General features: G+C 48.0%; 1 protein-coding gene across 5 annotated transcripts in view; it reads right to left on the reverse strand.

Annotated features, from left to right (window-relative positions):
* Nucleotides 1–11,937: 11,937 nt before the first annotated feature.
* The window catches only part of CCDC13 (coiled-coil domain containing 13), a 34,883-nt gene continuing 32,422 nt past the window's right edge, over nt 11,938–14,398 (reverse strand). For 4 of the 5 annotated variants that reach the window (XM_074946413.1, XM_074946412.1, XM_074946410.1 and 1 more), the window contains 2 exons: nt 13,314–13,428; nt 11,939–12,604 (listed from right to left, as the gene is read on the reverse strand). In XM_074946413.1, coding sequence (XP_074802514.1) covers nt 12,445–12,604; nt 13,314–13,428 — 275 coding nt within the window. In that variant the 3' untranslated portion in view covers nt 11,939–12,444. Of the gene's footprint in view, nt 12,605–13,313; nt 13,429–14,398 lie in introns of all 5 variants that reach the window. The other variant, XM_074946414.1, reaches the window with a different exon arrangement.

Below are 14,398 nucleotides of genomic sequence, written 5' to 3' on the forward strand. Positions count from 1 at the left end.
TACACTTAAAACTTGAACTCTGTTGGTCAGGGGTGTAAAACCCCCCTCCAAACCACAGCTACACCTACAAAGCCTGCAGAATAGATGCAGCTATGCCAGCAGAAGCATGGCTATGTTGGCACAGCTAATGTTACTGGGGAGGTGTGGTCCTCCACCGGCAAAAAAAATCTCCTACCAGTGTAGGCAGCAGCTAGAGGGCTCTGCTGGCATGACTCTGGTGTGTAGACCTGGCCGTAGGCTCTCAGATCAAGTGGAAGGGGCCAGAGCTTTTGGGGCAGGCGGCGCAGTGGTCTTTCTCAGTTCTGCGTGGCCACACTATGTGGCCGTAGAGCTTTGTTACAGTGGATAATCTGAGAGGCCCTTTGCGAGCCTCTTGGATGAATGACACCACATAAATGGAGGACGGCTTGGTAGATTTTCATTAAGCCCCGGGAACCGCGGCAGTAAAAATCATTTAGCTTTAATTTATGGATCAGGCCATTTCAACCCCCCAAACTTTATTTCTAATAGAACGTGATTTATCTGTAATGTGACTAACACTCCTTCCTCGGTGCGGGCGCCTGCTTTATTATCCCAGGGCTGGTGCTTTAAAACTGATGGGGATTTACGGCTTAGGCTGGCCCGCTTTTTTATTTTTTTATTGCACATGTACGCTGAGTCCCTGCTCCTGGCGGCAGCCTGTTATGGGAAGTCGTGAAGTTGTGGGACCCCAGTGACAGCTAACTGACCCGGATGGGGCGGCGCGGCAGGGAGCCCTGGAAGTTAATGGACTCAAAGGGATGGAAAACACACCAGGGAAGACTCTGTTACTGTCAGGACTGCAGCTTTTGCAGCAAAAGCAGGGGCGTTGGCGCTCTGCAATGAAAGGAAAATACCTTGAGGCCCTCTCCTTGGCTGCACAGTGTTTCACCTTGGGGGTTAGAGGACACCAGGGCACAGTCCCTAGGGAGGCATGGGCCAGATTCCCAGGGAGCAGCTTACATCTCACCTATTTCCTGCCTGTAGTCGCCACCACAGCCCCTGTATAAATTAGAGCACCCTAGAGGCTGGCTGTAGTAACTAAGTGCATGTTCATACACTGCAATGTAAGCCTAGCGTTCGAATTCAGACACAAGCCTAACCCTCCCTGCCCTGCCATCTACACAAATCTCGCACTCACCCAAGGCTCAGACCCAGGGTCCCAGGACCCCATAGTGGTGGCATGGTTGAGCCTGAATAAGCTGGGGCCTGGGGTTCAAGCCTCTATTGCTTTGCCATGTAGACACAGCCCAACTGGCTTTGTGCGCTGGAAATCCACCAAAAGTATCCCACAGGCTGACCTTCTTTGTCCTTGGGACAGTCACGTGTTCCCCACAGGCACCAAAAAGGGCTGGAGCAGCCCTATTTTGGGTGGGCACTAGGAAGTCTGCGATATGGGTGGCCAGACTGGGGCCCACGTACTGCAGTGCGGCTGCTGAAGCCCCAGACTGGGATTCAGGGGGTCAACAATTCATAACCTGGGATGTGTTGTAGACAGTCAGGCCCTAGGTTAACACAGCCAGGGGCTGCTAACTTGAGTTCTGCTAACTGGGCTGACACTGTCGTGTGGCCAGACCCTAAGGGACTGTCTGCTGAGCCGCATGGGTGCAGAGCAGAGCTGCACTCCACCACCTATGCTGTGGTGGGTACATTGTGGATCGCCGGGATCTGGCTTTACCAGCATTGTGTCGGCTGAGAGCTCTCCCATGCCGGGATTAAGCTCACCGGAGCAGCGGGCCCAGCCTTGGGCTCTTTTGCCCACTGGGGTGGTGCCGCATGTCTGCAAGAGAGGGGCCGAACCTGGCCCATACGTCACACCCAGACCCCTGTAGCAGGGCTACTGGTGTTATATGATCTTGGGCGGACAGGACAACGGCTCACAGTAAATATTGAACCAACCCTTTTAAATTCAGGTTAGTGCAAGCACCTCCTCCTGTGCATGGCCAAGTTCAGGCCCTTGGATTTTATCAACTGGGGAAGCCGATTCAGAGGGAATGGGTCCTGTCCTGCCCTCCCCGCTGTTACCTTCTTTCCCCAAAGCCCTGAGATGCTACAACTGAGGGGACAGAGCAGATGGCAGCTACAGCTCCAGGGCCAACGGTGGCTGGGCCAGGGGGCCTGGGGAGCAGGGGTTGGAACAGGCAGCATGGGGGATTGATGGCTCCTGTCAGTGTCTGTCTCTCTTGTGTAAGCAGGGTCTGAGTGAGCTCTCCCCCGCCGGCAAGCCAGGGAGGGGCAAAGACTCAGGAGCCGCCTGTTTTCACATGAACACGGCTACTCTGCCTAGGTATCCAGCAGGCAGAGCAGCGTTGCCTGAAGTGATCCACTTTGTTGGGTTACAAATCAGTTTAGTACTGAATGCAGGGGTAGTGAAATGTTGCTATCTGTATTGTAGGAGTAAAGGGCAGCAGAACTGTGCGTAGCCTGTCCTGATTGTGGGGCTCAACCGCAACTGAAATGAACTTGCTAAGCCAGGGGGCTTGGATGCAGACCAGGTGTCCCTGCCAGGACGTGTGGGCTCTATCCCAAAGCCCCAGGCATGGTTTAACCTGCCCGTTCCCACTGTTCAAAGACAGAGCTAAGCAGGGCTCCATGAGGCGTCTTTGGCTAAGTGCTCACTACAGCTGAAATCACTTGTGGGACAGCATTTCTGCCCAGCTTGCTTCAGCAATGAAGTTCCCCCACTAGGAGAAGACACTGGCTGAGAGCATAGGCACTGACGCCATGGGTGCTCCGGGGCTGGAGCACCCATGGGGAAAAATTGGCGCGTGCTCTGCACCCACCGGCAGCCAAGCTCCCCACCCCGCCCCAGCTCACCTCACCTCCGCCTCCTCCTCTGAGCGTGCCGTCCCTGCTTCTCCTCTCAGCGCTTGCCGCCATGAAACAGCTGTTTTGCGATGTAACAAGCTGTGGGAGGGAGCGGGAATGCGGTGCCCTCAGGGGAGGAGGCAGGGAAGAGGTGGGGCCGGGGCGGGGATTTGGGGAAGGAGTCCAGTAGGGGCAGGGAGGGGGCAGAGTTGGGGCGGGGACTTTGGGGAAGGGGTTGGAATGGGGGCAGGGCAGGGCTGGGGGGCATGAGCACCCACCGGCGCCAGGAGAGGTTGGCGCCTATGGCTGAGAGCTGAAAATCACGAAGAACTGGGGGGAAACGACAAGAGACCAACCTGCAGAGGTCGCAGTAGAGAAGCAGGCCGCAGCAGCAGGTGACTGTGTGCAGTGCAGTGGCTGGCAGGGTGGCCAGTCAAGCAGCGAGTGGCCGGTGGAGTGGAACGGCGGCTAGCGGGGAGGCCACCGAAGTGGAATGGCGGCGGGCGGGGTGGCCAGCCACAGCAAGTGCTCAGATGGCGGAGCAAGCCAGGGGCCTTTTTTCCCCTGCCACCCGCCAGGGTGGGAGGTGACCTCACACAGATGCACCTCTGAACCCTGGGGCCTCCCTGACCAAGGGCAACCACTGTGAGCGGGGTGTGGTGAGGGAGCAGCGAGGGGCCACAGAAAAGGGGGAAACGGCTATTCACCGTCTCGTAACTGTTGTTCTTCGAGATGTGCTGTTCATGGCCATTCCAATCTGGTGTGTGCGCACCGCATGCATGGCAGCCGGAAGATTTTTTGGGCACGATGAAGGCGCGACTCCAGGGGGCGCCCAGACTGACCCTATGGATACTGCTACTGGTAAAAGCTTCCGGCTGCCGTGCACGTGGTGCGCGCACACCTGATTGGAATGGCCATGAACAAGCACTCAGAGAACTTTGGATTGTAGAACTCAAGAACATGAGACAGACGACTCTGTCCCACGCACTGGGGCGTGGGTGTCCGGCTCACTGTTTTATGATTAGAAATCCTACTTGTGGCATTTTCCCTAATTACTGTGGGGTGACTTCCCTCCTTTCATTAAAAGTTTCTTTTCTACACTCAGACTCTGTGCGTGCGAATGGGGCAGTATTGCCTCTCAGAGGTGCCCAGGGGTGGTGTGTAAATTTCCCAGCTTACTGGCTGGGGACTCGAGCCGGTTCTGTGTTGTATTGTTGGAAAGGAACCCCTAGATATTGAACCTGGCCCTGGTTGCTGCCAACACCCCGTGGCAGAAGGGTTATACTTGGATAAGCCCAGTAGTGCGTTTGTTTCTGGCACCCCTGTCCCTCTTGACTGATAATTCTTGTATGGCAGCTAAGTGGTGTGAGAGGTGGGAGGCAGGTCCAGGAGCAAATTCAGCACTGTGGTGGCTTGAAACAAACCACTGCCTTATGCAGACAGCCTACGCTGGCCCCACCTGAGCCCTGCTCTTATCAGGTGCCTGCCGACTGTCCTGGATGAAGGATGGCTGTGGGTGGGAGCAGCGTCCAGAATTAGCACTTCACGGCCAGATGGACGAACCTACCCCCCTGAGGGGTAATGAAGAGAACCAGTCAGGGAGTGAAGTAGGCAGGGTCCCTCCCGAGTGATCCCACTCATCTCGGCCACACAGCAAAGTATACATGGGTGTTGCGGCCCCTGGGCTGGCATCCTGTTTATCGTGTATATCAAGGCTTGTTTGCAGAAACCACATTCCTTCCTTTGGAGGCCATGGTTTGAGCTGGAGTTTGATTTCAAAGGAAACAGGACTGGCCTGGTGGGCAGGGAGTTTGCATGTTTCCAACACAAAGTATATCTATCCATGGCAAGCAAAGTAAGCAGTCATGGGGTAAGAGGGAAGGTGCTCTCATGGACTGGTAACTGGTTAAAAGATAGGAAATAAAGGGTAGGAATAAATGGTCAGTTTTCAGAATGGAGAGAGGTAAATAGTGGTGTCTGTACTGGGCCCAGTCCTATTCAACATATTCATAAATTATCTGGAAAAATAGGTAAACAGTGAGGTGGCAAAATTTGCAGATGCTACAAAACTACTCAAGCTAGTTAAGTCCCAGGCAGACTGTGAAGAGCTACAAAGGGATCTCACAAAACTGGGTGGCTGGGCAACAAAATGGCACATGAAATTCAATGCTGATAAATGCAAAGTAATGCACATTGGAAAACGTAATTCCAACTATACGTATAAAATGATGGGGTCTAAATGAGCTGTTACCACTCAGGAAAGAGATCTTGGAGTCACTGTGGACAGTTCTCTGAAAACAGCCACTCAATGAGCAGTAGCAGTCAAAAAAGCGAACAGAATGTTGGGACTCATTAAGAAAGGGATAGATAATCAGACAGAAAATATCGTGTTGCCTCAATATGAGTTCACGATACGCTCACATCTTGAATACTGCGTGCAGATGTGGTCGCCCCATCTCAAAAAAGATATACTGGAATTGGAAAAACTTCAGAAAAGGACAAGAAGAATGATTAGGGGTATGGAACAGCTGCCATATGTGGAATGATTAATAAGACTGGGACTTTTCAGTTTGGAAAAGAAATGACTGCGGGGGGGGGATATGACAGAGGTGTATAAAATCATGACTGGTGTGGAGAAAGTAAATAAGGAAGTGTTATTTATTCCTTCTCATAACACAAGAACTAGGGGCCACCAAATGAAATTAATAGGCAGCAGGTTTAAAATAAACAAAAGGACGTGTTTTTTCACACAGTGCAGTCAACTTGTGGAACTCCTGGCCAGAGGATGTTGTGAAGGCCAACGCTATAACAGGGTTCAAAAAAGAACTAGATAAATTCATGGAGGATAGATCCATCAATGGCTATTAGCCAGGAAGGGCAGGGATGGTGTCCCTAGCCTGTTTGCCAGAAGCTGGAATGGGTAACAGGGGATGGATTGCTTGATGGTTACCGGTTCATGCCCTCTAGGCCACTGTCAGAAGACTGGGCTGGATGGACCTTTGGTCTGATCCAGTATGGCCGTTCTTATGGCACTTGTCTGGCCTACATCCCCCTAGGATCTGAGCCCCTCACTCTTTAATGTGTTTACCCTTGCAACTCCCCTGAAGTAGGGCTGTCTATTGTCCCCATTACAGATAGCGTCTCTGTGCCTTAGGCCTATAAATGACTTGCCCAAGGTCACACAGGAAGTCTGTGGCAGAGCAGGGAATTGAATCCAGAGCTACTGAATTCCAGGCTAGTGCTGTAACCACTGGACCAGTTTTCCTCACAGGCATAGTAGCTGCAAAGCTGTCTCTCTCCCTCCCCTCTGCATCCTGCCTTGCCCTGCAGTGAATGCTGTTCTGTCTAAAGCGATTCATTCCTCAGGAAGAACAGTTCTCTCTGTAACCAAAAAAAAAAAAAAAAAAAGGCAAGTAGGAAAACTTTTAAACAAGAATTTTACCCTCCACCGGTGCCTGCAATTCAGGTTCCAAGCCTTTGGCTCGAAATGGGAGCAGTGTGGGGATCTATTCAGTCTTTAGTACCAGGAGGCCATCCTGTCCTGTGGGAGTAGCAAGCTTTACAAGCTACCATGGCAGAGGTGAGGATGACAAGAGAAACCCAGTACTGCTCTTGGCCTGGACGGAGCTTAATTTAAAGCGTGGTGGCTCGGTTACAGGTTTTTTTCCATTTGCATCCTCACTTCATTCCTCTTGCAAACATAGCAACTGCCCCCTGCTCGTGCAGTGGCAGCAACTGCTGTGTTGGCTGCAGTTTAGTCTGTAAATGCAATATGAACTCACTTGCATGGAGAGCCCCAACTTTTCATCCCCAAATTACCCAGCTAGGTGGGCTAAATCCTGCAGCCTTTATCCAGGCAAAACTTCAGCGGAGTGCCTAGCCTGCTGCTGAACAAATGGACGATCTCTTCTCTCCCACTGTGCCCACACCTAGGCCTTGCTCAAATCCCTCCTATAACCCACCTCTTCCAGGAGCCCCACATGTGGAAAAATATACCTAAAAAGAACAGGAGGACTTGTGGCACCTTAGAGACTGACCAATTTATTTGAGCATAAGCTTTCGTGAGCTACAGCTCACTTCATCGGATGCATCCGATGTATACATCCGATGAAGTGAGCTGTAGCTCACGAAAGCTTATGCTCAAATAAATTGGTTAGTCTCTAAGGTGCCACAAGTACTCCTTTTCTTTTTGTGAATACAGACTAACACGGCTGTTACTCTGAAAAATATACCTGTGAGCCTAATAACAAGAAGCAGCATGTTTAGCTGAAGGAATGGCTGCTTCCTGTTCCATCTGTGATCCCCTCAGACCTAAGCAGAGACTCATTTCACATTGGCCAGATAAGTGTCAGGTGGGAACTATATTTGGGAACTGTTTACCTGGGCTGGGCTGGGCTTGGCTTGAGCCAGCGACTTTAAGGTGAAAGGCAACTGTACCTCTTTACCTGAGCTATCCAGTCCCTTGTAAAAATAGAGGACATTAATTTTAACATATTAAAGCTTGGGGTTAGGGCTGTGCACATTTAGCCAATTTCTACAGATTTTTACAAGGTTACAGTGGGAAATGTTTGATCCCAGGGCTGCCCCTTGGATCAGTAGGGTTCAGGGTATGGAAGAAGTTTATATATTCATGAACCAACACTAGCAACAACCCTGTATGCTCTCCTATTAATAGTTATAATGCAACTCGATTCACATTGATGTTAATTGATCTTTGAGCCACACCACTGTCATGATGCACATTGTTCTCAGGCAGATGCCTTTAGGCAAATAAAAAGCAAATCCCAACCCACTCATAATGCTTTATGCTACTTTTGTTTCCAAGAGTTCTGATTGCACTGTTAAAAACTGTATCCATTCAACGGACAACTTCTGAAGTTCAGTAGAATTCCTACCTTCAGAAACAGACTCCAACGAGAGACTGCTGAATTGGAATTAATTTGCAAACTGGATACAATTAACTTAGGCTTGAATAGAGACTGGGAGTGGATGGGTCATTACACAAAGTAAAACTATTTCCCCATGTTTATTCCCCCCCCCCCCCCCCCACTGTTCCTCAGACGTTCTTGTCAACTGCTGGAAATGGCCCACCTTAAGTGATCACTCTGGTTACAGTGTGTACGGTAACACCCATTGTTTCATGTTCCCTGTGTATATAAATCTCCCCACTGTATTTTCCACTGACTGCATCCGATGAAGTGAGCTGTAGCTCAGGAAAGCTTATGCTCAAATAAATTGGTTAGTCTCTAAGGTGCCACAAGTCCTCCTCCTCTACCTGCACAGAGTAGAGCAATCGATGCCCCCTTCAAGTTATGCCCTGGCCTTGTCTAGAGTAGGAAAAAAAGCGTGTTCTTAGCACATGTTGGCTAATGTGGTAAAATCTTGGCGAAGACAAGGGTAGTTGTAGTTTTAACGCTCCTGAACAAGCTGTATTCTACAGCCAATTTAAGAACCACCCACAATGCAGAGGAAGGCCAAAGCTCCGATACAGCAACACGGTCAAGCAAGGCCTCAAGCAATTCAGCATTCCCATTGACAACTGGGAAAATCCTGCCCATAATTGCTTAGTCTGGAGAAGCAAGGTGAAGACTGCTGCAGTCGCTGCGGAGAGCCATCAGACAGCCCAGGCTGAGGCCCCCAGGTGAGCCAGGAAGCAGAGTGTGCTCCAACCTCCATCTGGCGAGTGGACCTGTAGCCACTGTGGGCAGGTTTGCCGCTTGTGCATCGGGCTCTTTTCCCATACCATCGCTAAGCACCACTGACGGACCAACTTTGTCGCATCTCCTTTCATCTGTCAAGACGTTGGATGGCCATACAACAGGGTGACGAACCACTGGCGCAAACTAGCAAGGGAAGGGGTAGATTCCTCATCTCTTGCAGTCTTCAAATCAGCTGGATGTCTTCCTGGGAGATATGCTTTAGCCAGCCAAGGTATTGGGCTCAATACAGGAGCCTGTGTTATACAGGAGGTCCGACTAGGGAACATATGGTCCCTTCTGGCCCTGAACTCTGGGAATACACCCTTTTCCCTAGTGTGGACTTATCCTTTTAGTGAGCTGATTTACAGCAGTTGTTTGTTGAGGTAAGGGAGAACAAACCTGAGGGAACAAATAGCTCAGAGCTGCTGGGGAGGATCAGGGTCTAAACTGCCAGCTATATCATATAGTAAGGAAGCATTGGGAATACTACGACATAAGCACTTACATAGAACCTCAGTGGCTCATTTCTCTATTGTCTGCACCTGGTGTCATCGCTTACATCAGTGCAAAGTAAGCACCTCAGTGAGTTGATAGTGTTTTACGCTCACTGTGCACCGGCATGAATGATGGCGCAAGGTGCAGGGCAACAGGCAGTCAAGTCCTACAGCTTCAGAGCAATGTGCAAATGCGAGTCAATCCGGGCAACACTTGTGTGTGTGCTATAGATAGCATATAGCTATAGATGAGGGATCCAAAGCAGGAGTCATTTGCCAGAGGCCATAAAGGGAATCTAATTCAGAGCAGGGCTTAGACATCAGGAGGTCCTGGCTTCCAGCCCTCTGCTAAGACCGCACTTCTCTCTAATGTGATGCAGCAAATTCACAAGGTTCCCCAACAGAGAAGAATTACTGATGAGTGAGTTACACCCACTATTTTACCTTGGATCTGACTTTTTCTTTAAGGCGTGTTGGGGTACTCTTTATTAAAAAAAAAAAAACTATTTGAAAAAAATGCATATATGCAAAACCCCTTCTCCCCATAACGTATCCACATGTTCACAAAAGGGACATAAATGCACTAAATGAAAGGTGTCATATTTCAAAGAAGAGGTTTAAATAATAAAACATTAGGCTGTGTGTTCACTGAATAGGCTTACAAAAGCACATCGCTTTCAGATCAAACCATCTCTGGAATCCTGCAGCCCTCTGAGCCATTCCACAACTCCGTACGTAACTTGGGCGAGCTTCATGGCAGTTCTGGTGTGAGCCCTGCTATCGAAGCACAAGGAAAGGGGACAAACTCTGAGGAACACAAACCAGAAAAGGAGCCAACTTGCTTCTTGCGTGCACTGCTTTTACATGCTGACTTCTGTGGAAGTTACTCCTGATTTACATCTCAGTGTAAGCGAGAGCAGAATCAGGCTCAGAATCGCTAGAAGCAAGGTGCAGGCTTAAATTTAGCACCCAGCCTCATGGCAAGGTTTCTGCATCTGAAGAGCTCTTGCTGCAACTCAGCAAACTTTCTGGGTTTCTTTCCCCACTGCTGCAGATTGCCAAAATAGCAGAGTGTGAGCAGGAATGACTTCTCCTCCCCCCAATGCTATGTAATCATTGCCAGAGTGGAAATGTACATATCCATAGCAGTCTAATGGGGGTTTGGAACAATATGATTCAGCCTTCATTATCCAGACCTCAGCTGTTCAAAATACCATTAACCAAAAGGGCTATGTCCCCCGTGTTTATGGCAGAACCTAATAATGTCATCAGCTGTCCAGACCTTTCATGACATTTGGATATGGTAGATTATACGTGTTGTTGTTTTTAGGAGTCACAGCTGGCTCCATGATTTGCAACACCACAAGCTGTCACAAGGGGGAGAATGTAGGCCACAAACTGCCTCTTTCTTAGATTCCATTGGTAGAATGAATCTGGCCGAGCGTTTTTGCTACCCATTGTATTCCTGCTGCCCAAGAGAGAGATAAAGTCAGCTCACAAAATGCAGAGCTTCTATGGGCTTCTTCTTTGCTTTGGTCAGGGTAAAGGCTACCCATGTTCAAAGTGGGTTCCTTTTTAAAAACGGAGGGATTTAATTAACTCACTGATGGTTCACTGTGTATCAGATGCTACAATGCACTTTGCTCTAGAAAAATTAGACTGATCATGCCCAAATGTTTATAAAAGGCCATGCACATTGCACCAGTAAAAGAGACATTGTACCTGCAGCTGGACATTTTTGGTGTTCATGTCTGGAAATTTGACTCTTAGCCTCATGGGTATAATCAGGTATAAACTGGCATAGCTCTGGTGGCTTCAAGGGAGCTACACTGACTTACACCACCGGATGATCTGGTCCAAGATATTTAAAATCAACAATACGTGCTGTCGGAACACGGATAAGAACCTGTATTTTTTCTTCTTGGAATGTCCTTTCCAGGTCTTTGAGTTGGGGAAAAATTGGATTCTCCCCCCCAAAAATTAGCCCTCCTATTAGGGTCAGCAACCTTTAGGGAACTCTGGAGAATTCTCTCAGGGGCGAGTTTTTGATGCCAGCCAAAAGATCTGGAGACCAGCGGCTAGACTCTGATCTCACTAAAACTGGAATAACTCCATTGCCTTCTCTTGTTACTCCAGCTCAGAACCTGAGCCAAGGACGAAGAAGTGAGTCTGTAGCCTGCTTCTGAAATGCATGATGGTGAATCCTCTTTTTCACCTACTGTTCTGGATAGTGTCGGAGAACCTTCACACCCGTGGAATGAAACACAATTAATCAGAACGAGAGGTGCAAGCTAATGGGAAAGGGAAGAGAAGATGCTTTTAAAAAAGGCTTTGAACGTTAAGAAACAGAGCAACGCTATCCAAAAGCCACTTACTACCCAGTTCCTATGCTATGCCTTTGCTGGCAATCTCTTCTGGCTGGCAGGCTGCCTGCTGATGCCTAATTGGCTTGCAGCTGATGTCACTTGTCTTGCTGACTAAAGTGCCGGGCTACAAGGATACTGGACAGAGACACTAGTATTTTCAGATCAAAACTCCTAGTCACTTTAGTTGGGGGACACTCCCAGTGTGGTTGGGTTTTTCTCACTGTCTTTGCTGCTGTTGATTTCAAGAGAGACCAAGAGCTAAACTGCATGACAAATGTGTGAGAGCAGGCACTACGCTGTCTTCAGCTGAGGCCCAGAGCTAGCAGCCATTAATCTGAAGCAAGTCTGGCTGATCTTGGGAGTAACCTGCAAGCCCCACTTACCTGCGGAAGCAATCCTGCCACAGCCGACACAAACAGAGCACTCAGAGCCTAGGACAGGCAAAGAGCAAAATTCCATACCAAGTTCATTGCAGATGCTGGCAAGCAGACCTAACCTACCTGTTCAGCGCATAGGTACCACAGTGAAGAGTGCTATTAAAAAAAATCCACCTTAGACAGATAAATATCAGTGTGCTACTTCTGGCCACTTAAATTAATTACAGACACTTAGCTTTAGCCCCCCTGGTTTCATAAAGCGGAACTTAAGGATGAACTTAATATGGTGAAAAATGTCCTATATTTACAGATAAAGAGAGCAGAATTCAGATACAGGGCCTGATTCAACAAACTCCCACTGCAACTCATGGGTGTTTTGCCCATATTAAGACTGCAGCATTGGAGCGCCATAGTGTGCAAACAATTGCCTGGACAGTATTAAAAGGTTATGAGAACCCATTTCTTGTTGACTCTTACCACCAGGAATTTGCTGAAATACAAACTTTCAGTCCTTTGCAATATAAGGTTCAACTCTATTTCTCACCCTCTCCTGCAAGTGCTAAGGAAATAAAACAATCTGGGAAAATAGCTACATAATGACGCCCCAGCTGCATTTCAAATCACTGGAGCTACTGTTGGATTCTCCTCTGCTGCACTCCAAAAGTATTTTGAATGTCTTGCTTTAGTTCTTCTCTTGCTTCTGCTGCCTCAAAGCTTGTAGGAAGATCTCCTTCACCTGGCCCATTGTCTCTTGGTACAGTTTGAAGTCTTCCTCTTTCATGTTCACAGTGCTCTCCAGGGCAGTCTTCAAGGCTTCATTCTCATCCAGCTGGATCACAAGCCTATGTGAATGCAAAGGGGAAATTTTCATTCCCACTGCGGCGTGCTGGAGCAAACGGGAGCTGTGCATCAGCCGCAAGGACAGAAACACATGCTCACTGGGAATCTTACAACAGGAGTGGGAAATATCAGGCTTTTAAGCATTTGTTTCCCATCCCCTTGATACAAAGGGGGATAGTCTGAAGTCAGGATTCTTTACCCTGATATCGCTGAGAACTATTTTGCCACTGACAAACATCCAACTCCCATTAACATTCATCAGATCGATGGGTAATAAAAGGCTCCTTTCTTCTTAGTGGTTTATGTATACTTAGCATTCATGAAGCTGTGTTGGTATAATTATTAAGAGATTTTAAGATGGGAGTGGATGACAGGAGATGGATTACTCGATAATTTCCCTGCTCTGTTCATTTCCTCTGAAGCATCTGACCCAGGCCACTGTCAGAAGACAGGACGCAGGGCTAGATGGACCATTGGTCTGACCCAGCATGGCCGTTCTTATGCTGCTGTCAGATTCCCGCCAACAAAGACAAAAGCACAGGGTAAATCAGAGAAGCTCCCACTGGAGCTGATTTACACCAACTGAGGATGTGGCCCAGAGAATCATGACCCTAAAAGTGGGGTTGGTTTAATCTACATGAGGATGGGCTAATCTTAGCCCCATTTCAAAGAAGTTGAAAGTGACAAAGAATACGAAAAGAAAAGCCATACCTTGTAGTCAGTTCTTCTATCTGAGATTTTAGTGGCACCTCTGAGAGTTGTGCTGCAGTGAGATCTTTCCTATCGCTTGCAGTCAAGGTATGTCGGGAGCTATTAGCAGACTGACCTGTAAATTTAATCACAGCATGGAGTTCCATTATAGGACAAAGGCAATTCTTTGCAGTCAACAGCACACGGCTTTACAGTAGAGCTCAGGAGATGGCGGATAAAAAATAGGAGTGGTTTGGTCAGTCTGAGTACATGCATTCATTTAATGTAAATACATAGGGTAGATTTCTGTAATCTCCTTTCAGTGGAATTGTAAACATGATTAGTGGTGAGTTGAGCAAGGGAAGAATAAAATGATTCTATATAAAATAATGTGCAAGTGGCCAAACCCCTGGGAGGTGTGAACGGAATGTGACTATTTTTTAAGCTTATCTTGAAACTGTATTTCACTCCGTACTATAGTGACTGGTGCTCTCTAAATATCCGAGAGAAATGAATATCTGTGTGTTATTCATAAAGCACTTTGGGATCTTCAAAATGAAAGCAATTATGGCGTCAGTTCAGGAAAGTACTTAAGCATGTGCTTAAAGTTACATGCTTTCCTGAACTGGGGCCTGTATGAACATGAATGTTCCCAACAATTAAAATAGACAGGGAAACTAATTGCCAAATGACAGGTTTCAGAGTAACAGCCGTGTTAGTCTGTATTCGCAAAAAGAAAAGAAGGACTTGTGGCACCTTCGAGACTAATGAAAGCTTATGCTCAAATAAATTGGTTCGTCTCTAAGGTGCCACAAGTACTCCTTTTCTAATTGCCAAAGCAATTCTGAAAGGTGCTAGGTCTTGATCCTTCCTTTTGGAAATGCAGCACTTGGTGAGTGGGGAGGGAAGTAAAATACATGAGAAAAACTTCAGAGTGGAGAAGATGCCTTTGTCTTGCTATCTTATCTCAGAACTGATCAGCAAACACTACAGTCATTACCTATACCCCCACTGGATTTTACTCAGCAAACTGCTCTCCATTTTTTTTCTTTGAACAAGGAAAACAAAAACAAAAACAGGAGCAATTTTAGAGACAAACAAGTGTG

The sequence above is a fragment of the Natator depressus genome, chromosome 2 (assembly GCF_965152275.1).
Source record: "Natator depressus isolate rNatDep1 chromosome 2, rNatDep2.hap1, whole genome shotgun sequence".
NCBI classification, from domain to species: Eukaryota; Metazoa; Chordata; order Testudines; family Cheloniidae; genus Natator; species Natator depressus.